We start from the raw sequence: 22,554 nt of genomic DNA, 5'->3' as shown, positions 1-22,554 counted from the left end.
ACATGAGCCCAAAGCTGGGAACACTATAAGCCCCATGGATAGGTAAATGGGTAAGTGGAACATGACATACTGTGGTGGTTTAAATGGAATTGGCTCCTATAAGCTCATAGGGAGGGGCATTATTAGGAGCTATGGCCTTGTTGGAGTAGGTGTGGTCTTGTTGGAGGAGGTTTGTCACTGTGGGGGTGGGCTTTGAGGTCTCCTATGCTCAAGATACCCTCGGTGTATCGGTCCTCTTCCTGTTGCCTTCTGATCAAGATGTAGCCAGCACTATGTCAGTCTGAATGCCACCATGCTCCTGGCCATTTTGATAATGGACTGAATCTCTGCACTGTAAGATGCACATCAGTTAAATGTTTTCCTTTATATGTGTTGCTGTGGCCATGGTGTCTCTTCACAGCGACTGAAACCCTAATTAAGACACATACCTACCTAATGGAATATTATTCAACCTTGGAAAGGACTGAGGTGAGCCAGGTGTTGTCTCTTGCCTGCAATTCCAGCACTAGGAAGGCTGAGGCAGGAGCATTTCTTCAAGTGTGAGACCAGTCTAGTTTACACGGCAAGATTGTAACTGAAGGTGGGGCGGGGAGGGGGCTGTCTTAGCTAGTTTTCTATTGCTATGAAGAGACACCATGGCCAAAGCAATTATTATAAAAGAACGTATTTAATTGGAGGCTTGCTTATGGTTTTAGAGGCTTAGCCTATTATAATTATGGTGGGGAGCGTGACTGCATGCGGGCAGGCATGGGGCTGGAGAAGCAGCGGGGAGCTTTATATCCTTATCTGCAGGCAGCAGGCAGAGAGAGAAAAAGACTGGGCCTGGCCTGGGCTTTTGAAACCTCAAAAAACCCACAGCGCACACCTGCTCCAACAAGGCCACACCTCGTGGTCTTTCCCAAACAGTTCATCAAATGGAAACTAAGAATGTAAATCTATGAGCCTGTGGGGGTCATTCTCGTTCAAACCACCACAGGAACTGTGGAGATGGCTCAGAGGATAAAATATTTAGCTTTGAAAACCTGATTTTGATCTCCTGAACCCACATAAAAAATAAACTAACAAAAATTAAAACAAACAAACAAAAAACTGGCTGGGTGGTGGTGGTGCATGCCTTTGATACCAGCACGGGGGAGGCAGAGGCGGGCGGATCTCTGTGTGAGTTTAAGGCTAGCCTGGTCTACAGAGTGAGTTCCAAGACAGCCAAAGCCTCACAGAGAAACCCCGTCTGTATTGAAAAAACAAAAACAGATGAAATAAACCTGGAAGCTCATGAGCAGGCTGCTCTGCAGTATACAGAGCCCAGAAAATACAAGAAAGACCCTTCCAGTAAGGTGAAAGGTGAGATGCATACAGGGCCTGCAATCTCTCTCTCTCTCTCTCTCTCTCTCTCTCTCTCTCTCTCTCTCTCTCTCTCTCTCTGTCTCTGTCTCTCTCTCACACACAGACACAATTTTGAAAATCGATCCTGTCCAATAAAACAGTAACAATGTGTTTTCTTACAGCCACTGCACCTTCTAATGCTCAGTTGGACCTTGGTAGGAGGATTCAAACCAAGTAGCACATCACCCAAACATCCCATCACCTCGGCAAGTTTACTGGTAATTGTAATCAATACAGAGAAAAAGAACTAACTCTGTCCCTGACTGTTTGCTGTGAAAGAGCCAGGCTGCTCGTCTGTAAATATAAGTGAGCTGGTTGGTTGGGTCTGGAGACCTAGATCTCTCCTTCCCTGCCTCCGGGTACCTTGCTTGTTAGATATTCCAGAATCGGGTAAATTTGTCGTCCCTCTTTCCCTCCCTACTACTTTTCTTCCTTTCCTTCCCTCCTTTCCTTCATCCCCCTCTCTCCTACCTCCTTCCTTCCTTTCCCTCCTCCCTTCCTCTCCTCTCCTCCATCCCTTTCTCCTTCCTTCCTCCTCTCCCTGCTCTTTCTGTCCTCCCTATTTTCCTTCTTTTCCCTTTTCTTCCTCCTCCTGCTTCCTTTCTCCCTCCCTTCCTTCTTCTCCCCTCCCTCCAGTCTCTGTCTTCTATTCCCTCCTTCCTCATTTTTCTCCTTCCTTCCCTCCATCCATTCCTCCCTTCTTACTCTCTTCCTTCATCTCTCCTTCCTTCATTCCTTCTTTTTCTTTTTCTTTTCTTTTTTTCCAAGAAAAGATTTCTCTGTGTAGCCCTGGCTGTCCTGGAACTTGCTCTGCAGCAGACCAGGCTGGCTTTGAACTCACAGAGATTCCTTACCTCTGATCCCCACCCTGAGTGCTGAAATTAAAGGCATGTGTCATCACTGCCCAGTTCATTCCTTTTCGCCATGTTGGTGATCAAACCATAGGCACCACGCATACTAGATGAATGCTCTACAGTGTGTTTGTTTGTTTCGTTCCATTTTCGGAGACGGGAGTTAACTGTATAGCCCAAGCTGGCTTGCTCTTGAATGTGCAATCCTCCTGCCTCAGCCTCCAGACCTCTGGGATTTACAAATGTGCTCCGCGAGACTCGGCGAGACTCCTTATCTGCAAAGACGCCACCTCTGTGGTAGCTATTGATCATGCATCTTACACAGAGATGCGAAGAAAAATAGGACAGCTGGAGCTTCTTCTCCAGGCATCTGGACCTTGCTCAGGAACAACACTGAAATAATGAAATTGAGAGGCTACGAATGATGAGCAGACGCTAACAATTCTTCAAGTGGAACTGAGAGACTCAGTGGAATGTAGCTAACCAATTCCACCAAAAATAAAACGCTCTGCTTCCCTCAGCCGATTCAATTATCTCTCTAAAAAGGGCACTATTTTTTTTTAACACTCCCTAAGAGGCAGCAGATCTAGCGAGTGAGTTCTTGTGAACAGCAGTGAATAATCAGACAACTGTGGCCAAGATGTGAAAGAAAACATGGCCTGGCTTGGCCGTGAATAGAGATGGCAAAAATGAATAATATTGTATTGGTGCCATCTGGATTGGGTTTTATGATTTTAAAAAAAAACATAATTTTAAGTTCTCTAGTCACGCGGGTGAGCTAGTGACCAAGCCTCTGCTCTTGCTGGGAATTAAAAAGAAATCTCCTCTGTAGAGTCCACCAGTTTAAAAACAAAAGGAAGGGTCAGGAGGGGTTTGCTTTTCAGGAAAGGGCAGGCACTGGTCTACAGAGCCCTGTTCTGTCCCCAGCACCCATGTCAGGCAGCCTAAAATTCCAGTTCCAGGGGATCTGACTCCCTCGTCTGGACTTGATAGGAACTTGCATTCATGTGCGCCCCCACACCTTCACTTCATTACAAATAAAATAGATCATAAAACACACCTGCACAGAACCCTCCTTTTTGTCTTTTTCGAGACAGGGTTTCTTTCTCTGTGTAGTCCTGGCCCCTGGCTGTCCTAGAACTCACTCTGGCGACCAGGCTGGCCTGGAATTCACAGTGATCTGCCTGCCTCGCCCTGCTGAGTGTGCCACCACACCCAGCTCAGAAACCCTCTTTTTGGCCTATAAAATAATTCAGGTTCATTAGTAGAAGAATGGGAAAAAAAGCAAAGTAGAAAAGACAAGAAACACCCTGTTATTCCTGTTATTTAGGGGAAAAAAAACACACAAAAAAAACCCCAAAACCCCACTGTTTCTATGATTTCCTTCCAGTCCTTATGAATATGCATGCATGGACATGAATATGCATATGCGTATGGGCTCATGCTGTATTTTACTTAACTAGGTGAGGCATTGTCTCTTGTTGACATAGTCATTCCTTGTCTGGTCATATGTTACATTTGCATGATTCTTCTTTTCTGTTTTGTGAGGTTTGGGGGGCTTTTTTTTGTTTGTTTGCTTGTTTGTTTGTTTGAGACAAGGCCCTATGTAGCCTACACTAGCCATGAAGTTGCTATGGAACTAAGGCTAGTCTTGAACTTATGATCCTCTTGTTCCCACTGTCTGTGTGCTGGGATGACAGGTGTGGGTCACTGTGTTTAGTTTGTGGTTTCCATTTCTCAACCATTGCAGTTGGAGAACTATCACAAATGTATGCCTGTTTGTGTGTGTGTGTGTGTGTGCGTGTGCATGCACGTGTGCACACGCACACACACGTGCATGCGCATGCGTGCATGTGTGTGTGAATGAGAGCAAGAGGCCAATGTTGAGGGTCTTCCTCAATTGCTCTCCACCTTAGTTTTTTTTTTTTTTTAAATGTGTTTGTTCATATGTTTGCCTGCTTAAAACCCTTTGAGCTCAGAAGAGGCTGCCTGATCCCCTGGAACCATAGTTACTGATGGGTATGAACTGCCCTCTGGGTGCTGAGAACTAAACCTCTGTCGTCTTCAGACATCTCTCCAACTCTCCCACAACCTTAGGCTTTGAGACAGGGTCTCTCAGTGGGACCTGAGGCTTACTGAGTAGGTTAGACTGGCTGGCCAGAAAGACCCAGAGATCTTCCTGTCTCTGTATTAGTCAGAGTTCTCCAGCTGCAGAACTTATGAAATTACCTCTCTCTCTATATCTCTCTATGTATGTATGTATGTATGTATGTATGTATGTATGTTATTGGAATGACAGGCTACAATCCAACAGTGATTATCTGGGGGGGGGCTGGAGAGATATCTCAGAGGTTAAGAGCACTGGTTGTTCTTCCACAGGTCCTGAGTTCGGTTCCTGGCAACCACATGGCAGCTCGCAACTGCCTATAACTCCAGTTCCAGGGAACCCAACACCCTCACACAAACATAAATATGCAAGCAAAACGCTAATGCACATAAAATAAAATAAAAAAAATCAGTGACTATCTGTGCATGGAAAATCCAAGAACAAAGTAGTTTGCTCAGCGCCACAAGGCTGAGTGTCTCAGCTGGTCTTCCGAATATGCTGGAATCGTGAATTAGGCTCCAGTGCCAGTGAAGGGATGGATGAGCCCCCCCTTCTTCCGCTGTCCTTATATAGGCTTCCAGTAGACCGTGAGGCCTAGATTGAAGTTGTGTCTCCCGGACTCAAGATCTGGATCAAAGGCGTGTTGTCTTCTGGCTGCAGGATTCAGATCACAGGTGTGCCCTCCATTTCCGGACTGTAGTTCATTCCAGATATAGTCGAGTTGACACTGGAGAGCAACCATCACAGTGCCCCGGGGCTGAACTTACAGACACGCACCGCCACACCTGGTCTTAACACGGGTGCTGGAGATCTGAACTAAAGCCGGAATGCTTATGCATCAAGTTCTTTGCCCACTGAGTTAGCTTCCCCACCCATAAATGAGTACTCTTAAAGGAATTCGGGACTGTTGGGCAAGACCTGCGGACTGCAAGTATGCCGCATTGTCACCTGACACCTTCCTGGACAATAAATGGGAATAAATAAGATGGAAATCTGGGTGAGTTTGCCTTCTGGTGTCCAGGTCCTCTTTGCGGAGTCTGTCCCCAAAGTCTCCACTGGCCTGCCTGGGTACACTGAACTCTATCCCTTTACTAGGACGAGTGAGCAGGTGGGGCAGGGACTATCTCTGCCCCACCCCCATCCCAGGCAGAAACAGTGTGGAGGAGACAGCCAGATGGCACAAAGCCCAAGTGACATCACTGGCAGAAGGTCAGCCTCCCCAGGAGCCCTTCCTTCCTGCTGTATGTTAGACGCTGACCTAAAACACGTCATTCTGTGGGATGATTCCCTAGTCCCTTCATCTGGAAAATGGGCACAGCTCCAACCTCGAGGATTCTTTTGCAGAGTGATGACGAGGCAAGAGGCACTTCCCGTGCTCCTGGGACACCTAGGTATTGGAGCTTCCTGAGAATAATATAGACTTGGGTGGGAAATCTAAGGCAATATGTACATATGCCTTTTTAGCAAAGGCTGCTACCCAGCCCAGTCTGGTGTAGTGGTGCACGACTTTAATCCCAACACTTGGGAGGCAGAGATAGACTGATCTCTGTGAGCTTGAGACCAGTTCCAGGGCAGCCAGAGCAACATAGTGAGACCCTGTCTCAAAAACAAAGGCTATAATTCAGAGTGAACAAAGAGATAGGGAAATCCTATGGGCTGGGCTCAGTGGTAGAGGCCCTGCCTAGAAACCCCTAGGGAGGGGCTGGAGTGTGGCTCAGTGGTAGAGTCCCTGCCTAGAATCCCCCAGTGAGGGGCTGAGGTGTGGCTCAGTGGTAGAGCACCTGCCTAGAATCCCCCAGTGAGGGGCTGGGGTGTGGCTCAGTGGTAGAGCCCCAGCCTAGAATCCCCCAGTGAGGGGCTGGGGTGTGGCTCAGTGGTAGAGCCCCAGCCTAGAATCCCCCAGTGAGGGGCTGGGGTGTGGCTCAGTGGTAGAGCTCCTGCCTAGAATCCCCAGTGAGGAAGTGGGGTCCTGGCTCAAAGGTAAAGTTAATGTCTAGCAGATTTTAATACTCAGGATTTTAGCCCCAGCACTGGAGAGAAAAGCAAAGCATACTTATTTCTAAAAGGAAGAAATAGCCACACCTCTTTGGGCTATTAAATAAGTCCATTGAGTGTTACAAAAGAACCACTCATTCCGGCCCATCCTGTTATCAGATGCAGGAACTACCTTAATAAACACCTTTGGACACAAACAGGCGGGGCAACGGGAGGTACAGGAAGTCACCTGGGACCTCCTTTAGCCTTAAAGTCACCTTTAGCTCCAGTCACAGGGGTGGGGGCTGCTGATGAGACAAAGCTTCCTGCTGGGCTCTGAGTCCTAAAGGGAACCATAGGCAGGTTCCGACAGCGGCTGCCGTGACACTATTGTCAGTTTCTTTGAGCTCTGACTCCAGGTTCTATATAAGTAGGTCACACAAGTGTCATCTCCCCACTTTTCCCCCCCTAGACAGGGTTTCTCGATGTATCCCTGGCTGTTCTGGAACTCATTTTATAGATCAGGCTGACCTCTGACTCACAGAGATTTGCCTACCTTTGCCTCTGGAGTACTGGGATTAAAGGTGCAGGCCACCCCCATCAGGCCATTTTGTCACTTCTTAAGGCGGGCCTCTATGTTGTGGGGAACACAGAACTTGTTTCCTCTCCTGAGACACCCCACCCTCACCCCCAAAGCTCACAGGCTTCCCTGAGACCACCATGGGGACTCGGTATGGTAGGACAAGCTGAAGAGGATCAGGTGGAGGCTGAGTGGAATGTCTGCAGTGCCAGCACTTGGGAAACCGAGGCAAGAGAATGGCTAGTTTGTACCCAGCCTCGGCTACCTAGCAAGGCCCTGTAAATGTCTCAAAATGAAAAAGGAAAACAAACAAATAAACAAAAAAGAGGCAGGCCCAAGTGGATCCTCAGCCCCCTCACTGAAGGAGTCTAGGCAAGGGTTCTGCCACTGAACTACATCTCCAATTCCTCACTGGAGGACTCTATGAAAATGTTCTATTGCTTGCATCCCCTCACTGGGGAAATCTAGACAAGTCTTCTACCACTAAACCATGCCTCTGGTCTAGAATGGGCCTTTTCTCTGTTCCTCATATATGCCTGGATACATTCGTTTTGTTAGGAGGTCACCCAAGTACCTTGTCCCAGATTCCCCAAGAGTAGACCATACACAATTCTAGATCCTGTCTCTCCAGATCTTGCTTTGCTTGTAGGTTCAGTTTTACCTTCCTGAAATCCCCATTAGTCCAGGGCTGGGCATGTGCCACAGAGTGACGTGGTAGGCACTGAGTGGCAGGCATGGAACCCAGAACCCACCTGCCTACACGCGGGCTTACACCTGCCCTGCCCAGTCTGGCCCAGTTGCCTTGGCGGGAAGCGACGTAGCAGGTGGTGACATTCAGTGTCAGCCTGGTTTTATGGGCTTGGGGTAAAGGCTCTGTGACTGGTGGGTGGGGTTTCCCACGTGGCTTGTGCCCTGCCTGTCTTCAGAGTAATCTCCTCAAAGGTAGCGAACTTATCTTGTTCACCTCAGTGTCTGGAGCGCACATAACGCACTACAGCTACACGCTGGGTTAGTTGAATGCTTGTGGAATCAACTGGGGAAACACAAACACGAGGAGGATCTATGCCCTTTGCAAGAAAAGCCCACGGCTCCGCAGAAACCAACAATTAAAACAGGGATGGGAGCATTGTCACTCTGTGGCTTCCACAGGCATCTTAGAAAAGGCAGGACTCCCAGAGTATACTTGTGCCCTGGGTCTAAAAGTGGAAATAGAGCTCATGTCCTGAGGGAACAAGTGGGAGGAGCTGGACCTGACTCTACATCACCTCCAAGTCACCCCTCATGCCTTGTCTCTTTACCAAACTCAGTGCCTGACTCTGCCTATCCTCCCCACCTCCCAGCACACCCGACTCCCAGCATCTTACACCAGATCTTCCTTTCTCCCACCAACACTTACCTGCCCCAGGGCTGCCTAGCAGAGAACCACATTCTCCACTTTGACACAACACAGACAATAAGTGTTGAGATCTGCACACAGCCAGGTAGGTCTTTAATCCCAGCAGAGGCAGGTGGATCTCTGAGTTCGAGGCCAGCCTGGTCAACAGAGTGAGTTCCGGGACAGCCAGGGCTACATGGAGGAACCCTGTCTCGAAAAACCAAACCAAACCAAACAAACACAACCTGTACACATCTGCAATTCCCCACCTCCCTTTGTTTTACCCTCCTCTTGTCTCTGTGGGATTGCTGCTTAAATGTCGGCTCAGAGAAGTCGTCCCTGATCACCAGGGACAGGTGCCTGGCACACGTGTTCTTTATAAACGTCATGTTATATTGGTGAGCACGAGAACTGAGTCTGTCTTGCTCAGCATGGCTATGAATCTTGTGAGGGTGCACAGGTAACTGACGATTCCGGAATGCCTGAATGAGAATGATGTTTGGAGTTGCTGCAGGGCTCCCTTAGAGAGCCTCATCCAGCACAGGCTGCATCCATGGGAAGGCGAGGCCCAGAGTCTTTGCAGAAATTCAAAGTAGCCGAGAGTATCCAGAAGAAAAATTAACAGGGGATCTGTCTCAGACAAAGTGGAAAGCAAGGGCTGACACCCAAGGTTGTCCTCTGACCTTCACATGCAGGCTATGACATGTGTGTATTCACAAGTGTCACTTACATACAAGAACACTCACACATGCACAACACACACACACACACACATACACACACACATGCTCGCACACACTCATACACACAGAGATGAAGAAAAAAAAAGACCATAGGGATTACTCAGTGTAGGAAAGAATTCGTCTACTAGTCAGGCCAAAGAAATTTAAAACACAGAAAGAGATTCTATCTTTGGAATCAGACAAAGATGGTTGAGCTGCTGCTCCCTGGGGAAACACCACTATCTCTGTCCCCAGGCCTTACCTGAAGGCAAATTCTAAACTAATCTCTCCTCTTCTCTTCCATCTCCAGCCCCTTTCTCTCTTTAGATAGGGTCTCACTGCCCTAACTGGCCTGGAACCTGCTATGCAGATTAGGCTGATTTTAAACTTAGAGCCGTGCCTGCTTCTGCCTCTGGGGTGCTGAGGTTAAAAGTGTACACCACCGCGGTGCACATTTACCTAATCTCTTCCCCAGAGAGGCGCAGATGGAACAGCTTGACCTTTGCCTTGTTTTTACAAAAGATCTGCAATAAATAGCTTTTTGTTTGTTTATTTTTGTTTTTGAGAAACAGAAAGCACCCAATCTGGCCTTGAACTCATAATTCTGAAATGACAGGCATGCGCCATTATACCTAGCTGTCTAAACTTTTAAAAGATCTTATTTATTTCTATTTAATGAGCATTTGCCTGCATGTATGTTTGTGTACCCCATGTGTACCTGGTATTCTCAAAAGCCAGAAGAGGTCATTGGATCCCCTGCAACTGGAGTTACAGATGGTTGTGAGCTGCCATATGGGTTCTGGGAATCAGACCTGGGTCCTCTGCAAGAGGAGCAAGTGTCCTTAATCTCTGAGCCACCTCTTCAGCCCCATGCTTATCTACTCTTGGTTATTCATTTGAAGATGTTTATTTATTTACTTATTTTCTGGGGAATGCCCTGGGGGTGTATGAGGAGTTCAGCGAACAATTTAGGCGAGTTGGTTCTTTCGTTCTTTCTTTCCACCACGTGGATTACAGGGATTAAACTTGGGTCCTTAGGCTTGGTGGCAAGCACTTTGTCTGCTGAGCCACCTCACCCACCTTTTTCATTTGTTATTGTAAAACGCAGCAAAGTCTTGGGAACCTAGGTCTTAGATTTGTTGCTCACTTTGGCCAAAGCACTTCGCTTCTGTTTCTGTATCATTTGCAAATTGGAACTAGCAATTAAGTCATTTACAAAAAAAAAAAAGAAAGCCATATAGTATATGATTTTATGTACACACAATATCTAGAATAGGCAACACCCCCCTTTCCAAACAGGAAGTAATTTAGAGGTTGCCTAGGACTGGGGAGGGGGAGGATGGGGAAAAGCAGGGAGTGGGTGCAACATTTCTTATCACTTTATTTATTTCCGTGTGAGCGTGCGCGTGCACACCCAATGGCATGTGGAGGTCAGAAGCCTGCCTTTGCGAACTGGTTCTCCTCTTCTGCCATTTGGATCATGGGGATTGAACTCAGGTTGTCAGTCTCAGCAGCAAGTGCCTTTACCTGCTGAGCCATTTCACCAGCTCCAGGATTTCTTTTGTGGGTGATGAAAATGCCCTAAAATTAGCTAAAGACTAAAGAGTGATTGCATATAAAGTGCTTAGAGCAGTCTGACACATCAAAAATGATCCGAAAGTCATCGTTAAATAAAGCTTACCTCCAAACGAAGGCATACATGCTGATGAACTTGGGGGTGGAGTTGGGAGTGGGAATCTGTTCGCTAATATGTTTTTAAAGTGATTTTCCATTCTTGACTCTTACCGTCTGTTGTGTACTTTTTATAAATCTTGTAATTGTCTTATGGAGAGCATCATTATGTCACTGTATAGATTACATATATTAAAAGTGCTAATTTATTAGACATAACCTTTGCCACACTGAGTTACTCCCCCGCCTTCCAAGTGGGAGGTGGCTCAGAGCTCTGAAAGACACATGATCTTCTGCCTGGAGTCACATGCCTGAGACAGGATGTAGAAGGCAGCAGAAGCCAAGAGTTTCACAGAGACACACTTGGTGGATAGTCAACACAACATGCAGATAAAGCCAGCTAACGACTGGCAGACAACTAGGGCCTGTGATAAACTTTAACCTACTTGGTCTCCCAATTTGCCTGAAGATGGATTAAGGTAATTCAACAGCAAGAAGGATCCAAGTTAGAGACGCAAGGGACAGTCATAAAAATCCTTATGGAGTGGGGCTGGAGAAACAACTCAATGACTAAGAGCACTGCTCTTCCAGAGGACTGGGTTCAATTCTCAGCACCCTAGTAGTGGCTGACAATCATCCATGACTCCGGTTCCAGGGCATCCAACACCTTCTTTTGGCCTCCTTGTGCATTGCACACATATGGTCTTGCTACTGAATTGTAAGCTTCGCCTGAGGGCCCGGCCAATGTTTCTGTTTATTTGTTTTGTTGTTGTTTTTGTAGACAGGGTCTTGCTATGTAGTCCAAGCTAGCCTCAAACGTGTGATCCTCCTGCCTCAGTTTCCTGAGTACTTGAGCTGTTTATCTCCTATCTCCCAGATATGTGAGGTATATGCATCGGGACCTGCATCCAAAGCCCCTCTGCCTTAGTCTTCACCTCCTGCTTGTGCAGTCTCATGAGCCAGGGTTGAGAAATGAAGATCAGGGCTTAGGGATTGGTAGAAGTGGTAAAAAGGCCCCATGCCTAAGGACCCAGGCTTGCTCCATGAGAATGGCAGAGGGAAAATATTGACCCCAAGTTGTGCTCTGACTGCCACACGAGCATCACGGCACACACATACTTATATAATGACACAGAAAACGAATAAATAAACGTAATCACAAATTTTTAAAAGACCAGGCAGTGAGACGCACACCTTTAATCCCAGCACCCAGGAGGCAGAGGCAGGCAGATCTCTGTGAATTCAAGGCCAGCTTGATCTACAAACCTAGTTCCAAGGCAGCCAAAATTATTACACAGAGAAACTGTCTCAAATAAATAAATAAATTTAATAATAATAATAATAATAATAATAATAATAATAACCCTAGTTGGGCAGTCTGGAAAAATCTGTCAACCAACTAAAAAAAACCCAACCAATCAAGCAAGCAGGCAAACAAGCAAAGGCCTGAAATCTGTACTTTTCTATGAAGATGCCAGGTAGATCCAATGATGACAGTTCTCTAGGGATACATCTTTTGGGGGACCTCCAAACATACAGCTGTCAGTGTTTTATTTTGAGTCAGGACCTCATGTACATTATGGTGGCTTCAAACTCACTGGGTAACCAAAGATGACCTTGAACTTCTGATTCTCCTGCTTCATTTCCTGAATACTGGGATTATAGGTGTGTGTGTGTGTGTGTGTGTGTGTGTGTGTGTGTGTTGTGTGTGTACATTGACACCAGTTCTGTGTAGTGCTAAGGATGGACCCCAGGGCTCTGTGCATTCTGGGCAAGTACTCTGCCAACTAAGCTACATCCCTGGCATCATCATTTCTCTTTCTGTCTTTTTAATAATTTATTTGTAGGCTGGAGCGATGGCTCAGTGATTAAGAGCACCGACTGCTCTTCCAAAGGTCCAGGGTTCAAGTCCCAGAACCCACATGGTGACTCACAACTGTCTATAACTATATGGGATCCAGTTCCCTCTTCTGGTGTTCAGACAGACAGACAGACAAAACACCCATAAATATAAAATAAATAAATATTAAAAAATTTTATTTGTATTAAGTATATTGGTGTTTTACTTGCAGGTATGTCTGTATGAGGTTGTCAAAAGTTACAGTTGTGAGCTGCCATGTGGGTACTGGCAATTGAAGCTGGGTCTTCCGGAAGAGCAGCACCAGTGTTCTTAACCACAGAGCCATCTCTTTAGCCCCATCATCATTTTCTTTCTTTTCTTTTCCTTTTTCTTTTGTTTTTTGAGACAGGGTTTCTCTGTGTAACAGTCCTGGAACTCACTTGGTAGACCAAGCTGGCCTCAAACTCACTGACATCCACCTGCTTCTGCTTCCTAAATTCTGGGATTAAAGGTGTGCGCCACCACTGCCTGACTGAAAGGTTTGTTGTTGTTTTATTGTGTATGTAAGCGGAGGGTAGCACACACACTACAGCACATGTGGGGGAATCAGAGGACAACTTATTCAAGTTAGTTTTCTCCTTCTACCATGTGAGACACAAGGACTGAATTTAGGTGGTCATACTTAGCAGCAAGTTCTTACCTGCTGAGCCAACTCATTGGCCAGTTTTGACAGTTTTGCTGGTGGTGTGTTGAATCACTTCCCCCTACCATCTTTGATTTTAAATAATTATTCATTTGTACATTTATATAATGTAATTTGGGGGCTTTAGTTGTTTAAGACAAGGTCTCATGTAACCCTGGCTATTTTTGAACTCCTGATCCTTCTTCCACTACCTCCTAAGTACTGGGATTACAGACATGTGTCGCTTCACCTTTAATTCCATTTTGCTATGTATAGAGGACTGGAGACATAGCTCAGTTGGGAGAGTTACTTGCCTAGCTCATGGAACAGTGAGCGTGAGCCCCAGTACCACATATACCACACTTGGCGGCAAATGTCTGTAATCCAACCACTTGGGAGGAAGAAGCGGGGTATCAGAAGTTCAAAGTCATTCTTTGCTACATACTGAGCTCAGAGTCAGCCTAGGTTACCTGAGACCCTATCCCGAAAAGAAGAAGAAGAGGAGGAGGAAGAAGACTAAGAAGAGGGCTGGAGAGAGGTCTCAGCAGGTAAGAGCATTTATCGCTCTTGCAGAGGATTGGAGTTTGGTTCCCAGAACCCATTTGACCCATTTGGGCAGCTCACAACTGCCTGTAATCCAGCTCCAGAAAATCTAATGCCCTTTTCTGGCCTCTGAGGGCACAGAACACACACACACACACACACACACACACACACACACACACACACACACACAGAGAGAGAGAGAGAGAGAGAGAGAGAGAGAGAGAGAGAGAGAGAGATACAAGCAGGCAAAACACCTATACACACAAAATAATTTTTTTCTTTCCTTTTGCTTTTCTTTCTGTTTTGGAAGAAAGGCTGTACTTGACTACTGGCCCACAAAGTTCCTAAAGATTCAACCAATGACTTTCAACAGGACCCTCCTAGATGTCCCGTATGACCCAGCTGAGCTCTGCCAACCTTTAGGTACCAGATCTCCATAGCTGCAACACATCCTGTACTAAACAGACTTCCTATCTTTCAGCATGCAAGCCTCCACCAGTTCTAGCTGGCAGGACACACAGTGCCAGGAGGGTCTTCTGAATGATGACTTGGCATGGAGAAGGCTGTAGACAAGCGCAAACAGTTACAGAAACACTGAACTATTATTAGAGGGAATCTAATCCTAAATTAGGCTAAAAGCTGGCTTTTTTTTTTTTTTTTTTTTTTTTTTTGCTCCTGAAGAAACGTCACCAATTCAACAGGCCTTTGTTTGTCTTGTAAAATCTCTAACTAGAAGTCTTCGAGGCAAGTGCTGGGCAAAGGTAGAAACCGTGAGGTGGGAGCCGGGGTAAAGGTTTCCATTAGATAGCCTCTGAGGAATGTGAACCTTTGCCCATGCAAGGGGAAAAACAGTTGTGTGTTTGTGTGTGTTTCAACTTTGGGGCTTACTCAAATAATAACAGAACCTGCTTTGTGATCATATAATGACACGTTGTTGGGGTGCATCTTAATTATGATTAATTACCAGGAGGATTACGAGGCAGGGCTTTCCCTGGGCCAGTTCTGCTCCTCACAGAGTCTCTTGTCAGGTTGTAGCATGAATTCCCATCTTCCTTGAAGACAGCTGCCGAGCTTCCTGATGGACCACAAAGCACAGCAGGGCAATTATGCCTCCTCTCCAGACCTTTGCCTTCCTTCTCTCTTTCCCACAGAAAGTGGCAGCCGAGCTGGGATCGCCACACACCAGCTGCCTGTTTCCTCAGGTGCTTAGCATGGCTTGCCTCAATTATCATCAACAAACGTTCCGCAGACGTCCTGTGCCCTGTGCTGAGTTAGCACCACGGACAGCTGGTAGCTCCAGGGAGTCTGGAGAATGGGGGATGCTCTATTTTTGCACGTTGCTGCTGAAGTCCTCTCTGATAAGATGCAAATCAGTTCCTCTCACTCAACATTGGACCATCAGCCAGAAACGGTGGTCTCCCCACCCCCAACAAGCGGCCTCCGACCTGTTTAAATACTTTCTCCATGCCTTTTGTGTGTGCACCTTTGTTTCTTTCTGTGTGTGTACGGAGGGCAGAAGACAACCTTGGGTGTCATTCCTTAGGGTCCCCCCTTTTTCTTGAGGTAGGGTCTCTTCTTGGCCTGGAACTTGCCTAGCAGGCTTGTTAGGCTTGTCAGCAAACCCCAATGAGCCCTCTTGTTCTGCCTCCCCAGCAAGCACACGCCTTGGGTGGGTTTTTCTTTAGTGGGGTTCTGGGGATCAAATTTAGGTCCTCATGCTAGCAAGGCAAGCAATCTCTCTAGCTGTCTTCTTACCCACCTGGAAGCTGCTCCCTCCCACCCTCAACACCAAATATCTGGCACAGTTCCTTTAGAAGGAAGACACCTACTTCAGGCTAAGAGAGGTGACTGTCCTCAAGGGGCTGACAGCCACAGAACAACGAAACATGGCATTTGGGCCTGGGCCGGGTTAGGCGGGGCCATAGATATTCAATTGTTTGGGGGATTGGTGCGAAGCCCTCACCGATGAAGTCATGTTCCAGGTGTGTCTTGCTGAATGAAAGGGAGTGTATCTGCCAGGGGAACAAGAGGGGACAGGAAGGGCTGTCTTGGCAGAGGGGCCAGCTTGAGTTTACTAGCTACGTCACTGGGTGATGAAGTCAGAAACATTCTGTTCTTGTTTAGTCGAAATTTTAAAACGTTCAAAGCTCTTCGAAAGCTGATAGGATGCGAGGATCAACATAAGGTGAAGAGGCTAGGAAAGTTCTGCCTAGTAAAATTGAAGGAGACAAAATCAGTCTATGTTTTGGGTAATAAAATACCGAGAACCATGGTGATAAAAACAAGCAAAGAAAAAAATAAAAAGAAAAGTAATAAAAATAGAGCAAAAAAGTCCCATATTGAATTATAAGTCTATTTTTATGGTCTTCTTTATGTCGTCCTATAATTTAAATTTTAAAGTAATTGTCGGGGTTACCTGCTGCCCACGCCGCAGTCCTCGGTCTGCAGGGGGCGCAGCGATCTCTACCTCGCCTCCTCCGGTAGAGGGGGCGGAGCCTCCGAAGCCAGCATGGATGGACGATTGGCTGACCCAGGTGTCGGTCATGGCGTCCCGCCTCCGTCCTACGTCACATGACGCAGCCCATCATGGCGGCGGGAGCGCGGCTGCCTGGGCCCGCGGCTCCGCAGGGTGGCTGCCGTTGCTGCTATTGAGGGGCGGCGGCGGCGCGGACGGGCGGGAAGGATGATGATGGTTCCGCAGCCAGAGCGGCGGATGCAGACCGGGAACGAGGTTGACGTTTGGCCGAAGAGACTTGTGTCCCGAAGCAGCCGGCGCCAGTGTCGCTGAGAAAGCGCGGAGGACTGATTGACCGACTGACTGAAGGCGGCGACCCGAGAGCCGGCCCCAGGGGACCGCGCGGTTTACGAGATGCCGGGGCCGCCGGTGTCCTCGCCACTGCCGGTGCTGCTGCTGCTGCTGCTGCTGCTCCTGGCCGTCGGCAGTGCCCGGGCCGCGCCACTTCCGCAAACAGGTGCAGGTGAGCGGGGCCGGGGGCTGCGGGGCCGCTGCGTCTTGCGGGGCGGCGGCGGGGACGGCGGGCCTGCGGGATCTGGCCGCCTCTGCGATGGATCGGAGGCCTGCCGAGGGCAGGAGGCCTCGGGGAAACGAGCGATCCTAGGGAGATTTCTTGCCGCAGGGGCGTGGGATGGGGGGCGGGGGCGCGGCGACACGGTGGGGGGGGGGCGGGGAAGACGATGGGGAGGGGTGGCAGCGGCGGATTCCCCCACATCCCTGGGGGACTCTTCCTGCACTCTAAACTTGTTGCCTCAAGGACCCTCAAGCTTCTGTCCTCGACATTTCTTCCCTTTTTCCAGATGTCACCTGCCTGTTGTGGCTTTTCTCGCGTCTTATAATAAGAGCCGTTTCTTATCTCCTGTCATTCCTTAAATGAAAGCAACGACTCGGGGAGGCTGTGTGGAGTTTCCTTGGCTCCTGAAACTTGTTTTAAAGTTGTAAATTGATTTTAGATGCTGTGGTTGTTTGTTTATTTATTTATTTATTCGGAATGACTCTCTGGGGATGCGAAGGGAGCGGCGATACTTATTTTTGCTTTAGGAAACCAGTGATCGGAGTAGCAGCTTTTGAGTAACTATTGAAAATTGGCCTGAGGGTAATTGAAATTTCTATTTTAGTGGCATCAGTGAGGGATTCTCTTTTCCAGCGTTCAACTCTTCCATATTCTCTGCATATAGTTTTGATTTGGAGTTTTTTGTTTGTTTGTTTTTTTTTTTAAAAAAAAACTTCAGCCAAAGAAAACATCTCTGAAAATTTAAGGGGAAAAAAAAATCTAGACTAACTTACCATCATTACTGCTTATCTTTTTAGTGAAGGGAGAGATACTGGAATCACAAAGAACTTTAGAGGTTGGAAGAAACTGTAGAGAGAATTTGGTCCAATTTCTTCATCTTTTGCTTTGAGGAGACTGGAACCCTGGTGATCAAAAGAGATACTCAAGGTGACACAGCCAAACCCAGGTCTTAGATTCACCTTGTTGTGTGATCTCCCCTCCCCAGCCCCCCGGATCTCTTCCCGTCTTGTAACAGTCTGTGGAATGCATCTGAGGTCAGGAGTTAATTTTGGAATAATATTGAATGCAGAACTGCCTCCAGTCAATACAAGTGTTTCAAACAAATCTACAATGAAAGAGATGTAGTGGTTTCCAGAACCACACCAGATTATATGCCATTGAGTGCCCTTCAGTTGAGCATTAAGTGATGTCATTATACTATATAATGTAGCACTATGTTTCTGCTGTCACCTTAGAATCAAATCTTTTTGGTGACTTCTCTGTTCTGATCCAATGGATAAGGTAACTGGATGTCATCAGAAGTAGATACTCAGCCAGGACGGGTGCTGCAGAAAATACCAGGGAAGCTGGGAGAGATTATATGGGAAGGTAGTGATGTTACTATGTAAAGATATTGACATTTAAGTAGAAAATTAACACTAGAGTACCATACTGGATAGAGTGTATGTCAAAAGGATTCCAGAAACTTCCAAAAGATTTTGTGCCTATCATTTTTTATGCATTTTGACAAATTTTGTGTGTGAGAGTGAGTGAGAAGTGAGGAGTGTCTCTGCTTGCCTTTCTTCTGGGCCTTTTATTTTAGTCTCATATTTTATATTGGAATTTCAGAGAGCTGAGTTTTGTTGAGGTCTTGTAAAACAAAGCAACCAGAAAAAAATTATGAACTCATGAATAGAAATAAACAGCTTTTGACATAAATAAAACCCAGGTGATTTGTATCAACTTTTGCAGATTTTTCTTTCATATTTTGATCTTTGGAGGTTAGCTATATAGCTTTAAATGTGTAGCAAGGGATTATCAGGTATCTGAAGCTTAACTGTGTGGAAATGATGTATTATCAAATGTCAGACATATATTTGTGGGATTGTTCCTCCATCTAAGTAGCTTATTGATATTGCAACTGGGATAGTTTTTTTTTTCCTCCTATCTCTCTCTCTCCTATACTAGGGAGTGAACCCAGGGTCTCACACATGTATACTCCACCATGAGATTTTTTGATCACATAAAGTAACTTTTGCATTAATCCCATTTAGTGAGCTCACTAGTTATAAAAGAAGACTCTGCCTTGGACATCCATGGTAGATAAGATAGCAGCTATGTGTTGAAAATGTAACTGGAGTGTCTGATCTACAAGACAAGGCTAGCCTTCCTCAGTAAGGGTAGGCCCGTGACATAGAACCCTCCGCTTCCTTGCTTTTATTCTTTGAAAAGGTCAGACTTTTTACTGGTGCCTTGGAGCAAGCACCATTCTTAGAAAAAGGTTGGATGTGCCTTGCTGGGGGAATATATTTGAACCCAGGTATAGTGGTGCATCGGTGTAATCTGAGCACTCAGGAGGCAGAGGCAGGAGGATCAATGCAAGGATCAGGGCCAACCAACAGAGGCTACAAAGTTCAAGACAAGCCAAGGCTATGTACTGAGACTCTGTCTTAAAAAGACAAAACAGCAATAATAACAAACACATGACGTTTTATCCTTTGCTTGTCTGTTTGCATGGAGAGCAAGGGAGCTGTGACTTAAAAGTTCAGCCTTTCCTCTTTGTTTGTTTGTTTGTTTATGTGTGGGTGTTTGCCTGTGTGTACGTCTATACACCACGTGGGTTCTCAGTCCCTGAGAAGGTCAAAAGAAGGTGTCAGGACTTCTGGAACTGGAGTCCTAGGTGATTGTGAACAGCCTTGTGGGTGTTAGGAATCGAACCCAGGTCCTCTGAAGAACATCCTGTGCTCATAACTGCTGAGCCATCTCTTCATCTCATGTCCAGCCCTTTATTTCTTGAATTAACTTTTTATGTTAGTATAAAAAAAGTAATGGACTTTGCTGGGCGGTGGTGGCTTACACCTTTAATCCCAGCACTTAGGGAGGGTGAGGCAGGCTGGGGCAGAGGCAGGTGGATCTCTGAGTTCGAAGCTAGCCTGGCCTACAAGAACTAGTTCCAAGAAAGGCTCCAAACTTGCAGAGAAACCCTGTCTTGAAAAACAAAACAAAAACAAAACAGCAACAACGAAAGGAATGGACTTCATTAGGGCGTCTTCCTTTATATATAAACTTTAAAATTGAAATTTACTTACGAAAGATGTCTTTGTTATTCAGAATTATTCTCAGGATTGGAAGTTGAAAGGTGTTTACTTCTTGACTCACAGTAAAACTATGTAAATATATGGGTTGCCTTGTTCGTGGAAGATTTTCCTTTTATTTTTTTGAGGCAGAGTCTTGCTGGTTAGTTAGCAAAGGCTGTCCACCAAATCTGGATCCTCCTACCTCAGCCCCTGGAGTGCAAGTGCAGAGATGACCGGTGCCCGGCTTTTCCTGGTGCTTGGTGACTCGCAGGCATTTTGTTGCCATTGAATTTTATTGTGGGTCGCTTTGTGTCTGAAGGATGTCCTTTTATCTATCTCATATCTATGAGTCCCTTTTCCTGAAGATCCCTATTTCTGCTGTATGAGCCATTATTATATAAACTGAGAACTTGGGCCTCACTAGGAAGCTTAGAGGAAGGAAGAAAATACAGTTTCCTTAAATGCTGCTAAATGATCAAACTAAGATCATAGTTCAGTTCTTTTCTGTATGGTTCTCAGATCGTTTTTAGGAAATGTGTGTGTACTTATAAGAGCCTGTGGAGTTACAGCATAAATCTGGACGGGAAGAAAAGAAAGATTCCTATAGTGGTGTCTGTGAATGCACTCCTCCGAGCTACATTGCCTTGTTAATATTAGGATAGTGGTTAGACAGGGAAACCCACTTCTATTGTTCTGCGGTATATTAGGTCACAGAGTACAGAGGAAGCTTTTAGCAGTTCCAGATAAAGGCCCTCACGGAAGCCGGTGGGACTCAGCAGCCGAGTAAACGTGGCTTCTGAATCTGGCGCTCTCAGTTTAGATGAAGCAGACAGACTTGTATCTCGAACAAGATTTCTACCATATAGGAATACTTTCCAAAGTTTGAATTTTTATGATTAATTTTCACAGCTTCTGAGAAGTAAGTATTTTTCAATAGTTTTCTCAAGTATATTCTTTGGGCTTGCAAATGGATTTAGGTTAGGATTGCTCCAATTGCTTTCACTTGGTGACATTTTTGTGCCGCTAAATACACTTTTTGCACTGTAATCGAAAGTCTGTCCAGTTTTGTAGCTGCTCAGCAATGAGGTTACTCAATCCTTAAAGCTTGCTGTTATCTATCAGTGTGCTGACTGTTCATGTACTTCGCTTCAAATTTGGAGAGTCCTTGGGTCCTCTCTGTCCCCTGTGGGCTGTGTCACTTTGATAACAGCCGTCCATATAATAATAATAATAAAAGGACATTGTCATGTAAAAAGGGAATATCCAGGTTCTGAAACAGTTAAAATAAAAGAGTCCTCAAAAACTTTGTGACTACGGTGGCAGTGGTGGTGGTTGGTGGCGCACACCTTTAATCTCAGCACTGGGAGGCAGAGGCAGATGGATGTCTGAGTTTGAGGTCAGCCTAGTCTACAGAATACCAGGACAGCCAGGGCTACAGAGAGAAGTTCTGTCTTGAGAAACAAAACAAACAAACAAACAAGTCTTTCTGGATGGACATAGAAAAAAAATAATTGAACTTTTTAGTCCAGTTAAAAGTAAAATTCACGAAGCATTTGTAGAGGGAATATAATATTCTAGATAGAAGGTGGGATTTGAGTCAATCCTGGGTGTGAGGTCTTCCTCTTCTTTTTCACTAACTTTAAAGTCATGGGTCAGGCTGAGACAACAAGCTCCCAAGTTCAAGATCAGCTTGAGCAACTTCAGAACCAGTCTTAAAATTGGAGAAGTAAAGTAAGGTCTGGGAGCCTGATTTCTGATAGTTCAAAGCCACTCTTGTCTACACAGTGAGTTCCAGACTAGCCAGAGTGCCATAGTGAAGCCCTGTCTCAAAAAAAGAAGGAACTTGAGTAGAGGTGGGGACATAGCTTAGTAGCAGTTGCCCAAGCTTCAGGAGACCCTAGGTTCAATCTGTACTGTAACCTTAAAGACAAAGGGAAGAAAGAAATCTTGAACCAGTTATCTGCCCTCTCTTGGCTTCCCAGAACTCAACACTTTAAACAAACAAACAACAGGGGGCTGGAGAGATGGCTCAGAGGTTAAGAGCACTGGCTGTTCTTCCAGAGGTCCTGAGTTCAATTCCCAGCAATCATATGGTGGCTTACAACCATCCATAATGAGACCTGGTACCCTCTCCTGGCCTACAGGCATACATGCAGACAGAACACTGTAACAGGAAAAAACTGGACCTGAAGAGATGGCTTAGCTGTTGCTTGTTGTTAGCTCTTGCTAACACTTGCTATGAGCTCTAGTGCCATGAGATTCTGTCCTCTCTTCTGACTTCTGTGGGCACATAGTGCACATACACATAAAAAATAAAATAAATCTTGAAAAAACAATAATAAAATCTATGTAAATGGTTGTTGGAAGGTAGATGGGTAGCATCATAATCGTGTACCTATGTCTGCTTTGTGTTGTTCTTTGTAACGTAGAGTTCTTCATTGCCTCAGATGTCTTTGTAAATTGCGTGGGTTAGCTAATTACAAACGAAACAAAACTTTTTAGATTTTTTTGAGACAGAATCTCATGTAGCCCATGCTGACCTCAAACTTGCTGTGCAGTGGAGGATGACCTTGAGCTTCTGATCCTCCTCTACCTCTGGGGTTGGAGGTATACGCCCCCAGTTTTATATGGTAGAGACTGAACCCAAGGTCTCATGAATGCTAAGCAAGTACTCTACCAAATGAACTACATTCCCAGCCCTCAAAGAAGGAGATCTTAAGTGGTGGTTGCCCAACATG

General features: G+C 46.0%; 1 protein-coding gene across 3 annotated transcripts in view; it reads left to right on the top strand.

Moving 5' to 3' along the window:
- The first annotated feature begins 16,307 nt into the window (after positions 1–16,307).
- The window catches only part of Lmtk2 (lemur tail kinase 2), an 87,260-nt gene continuing 81,013 nt past the window's right edge, over positions 16,308–22,554 (top strand). Inside the window, exon 1 of one of the 3 annotated variants that reach the window (XM_087903301.1) lies at positions 16,308–16,709. In XM_087903301.1, the coding sequence (XP_087759427.1) occupies positions 16,601–16,709 (109 nt within the window). In that variant the 5' untranslated portion in view covers positions 16,308–16,600. The remainder of the gene's footprint in view (positions 16,710–22,554) is intronic. The other 2 variants (XM_087903302.1, XM_085683870.2) reach the window with 2 other exon arrangements.

The sequence above is a fragment of the Myodes glareolus genome, chromosome 2 (genome assembly GCF_982192425.1).
Source record: "Myodes glareolus chromosome 2, mMyoGla1.1, whole genome shotgun sequence".
NCBI classification, from domain to species: Eukaryota; Metazoa; Chordata; class Mammalia; order Rodentia; family Cricetidae; genus Myodes; species Myodes glareolus.
Note: the sequence above shows the minus strand (reverse complement) of the source record. Positions and strands in the feature narration are given on the sequence as shown.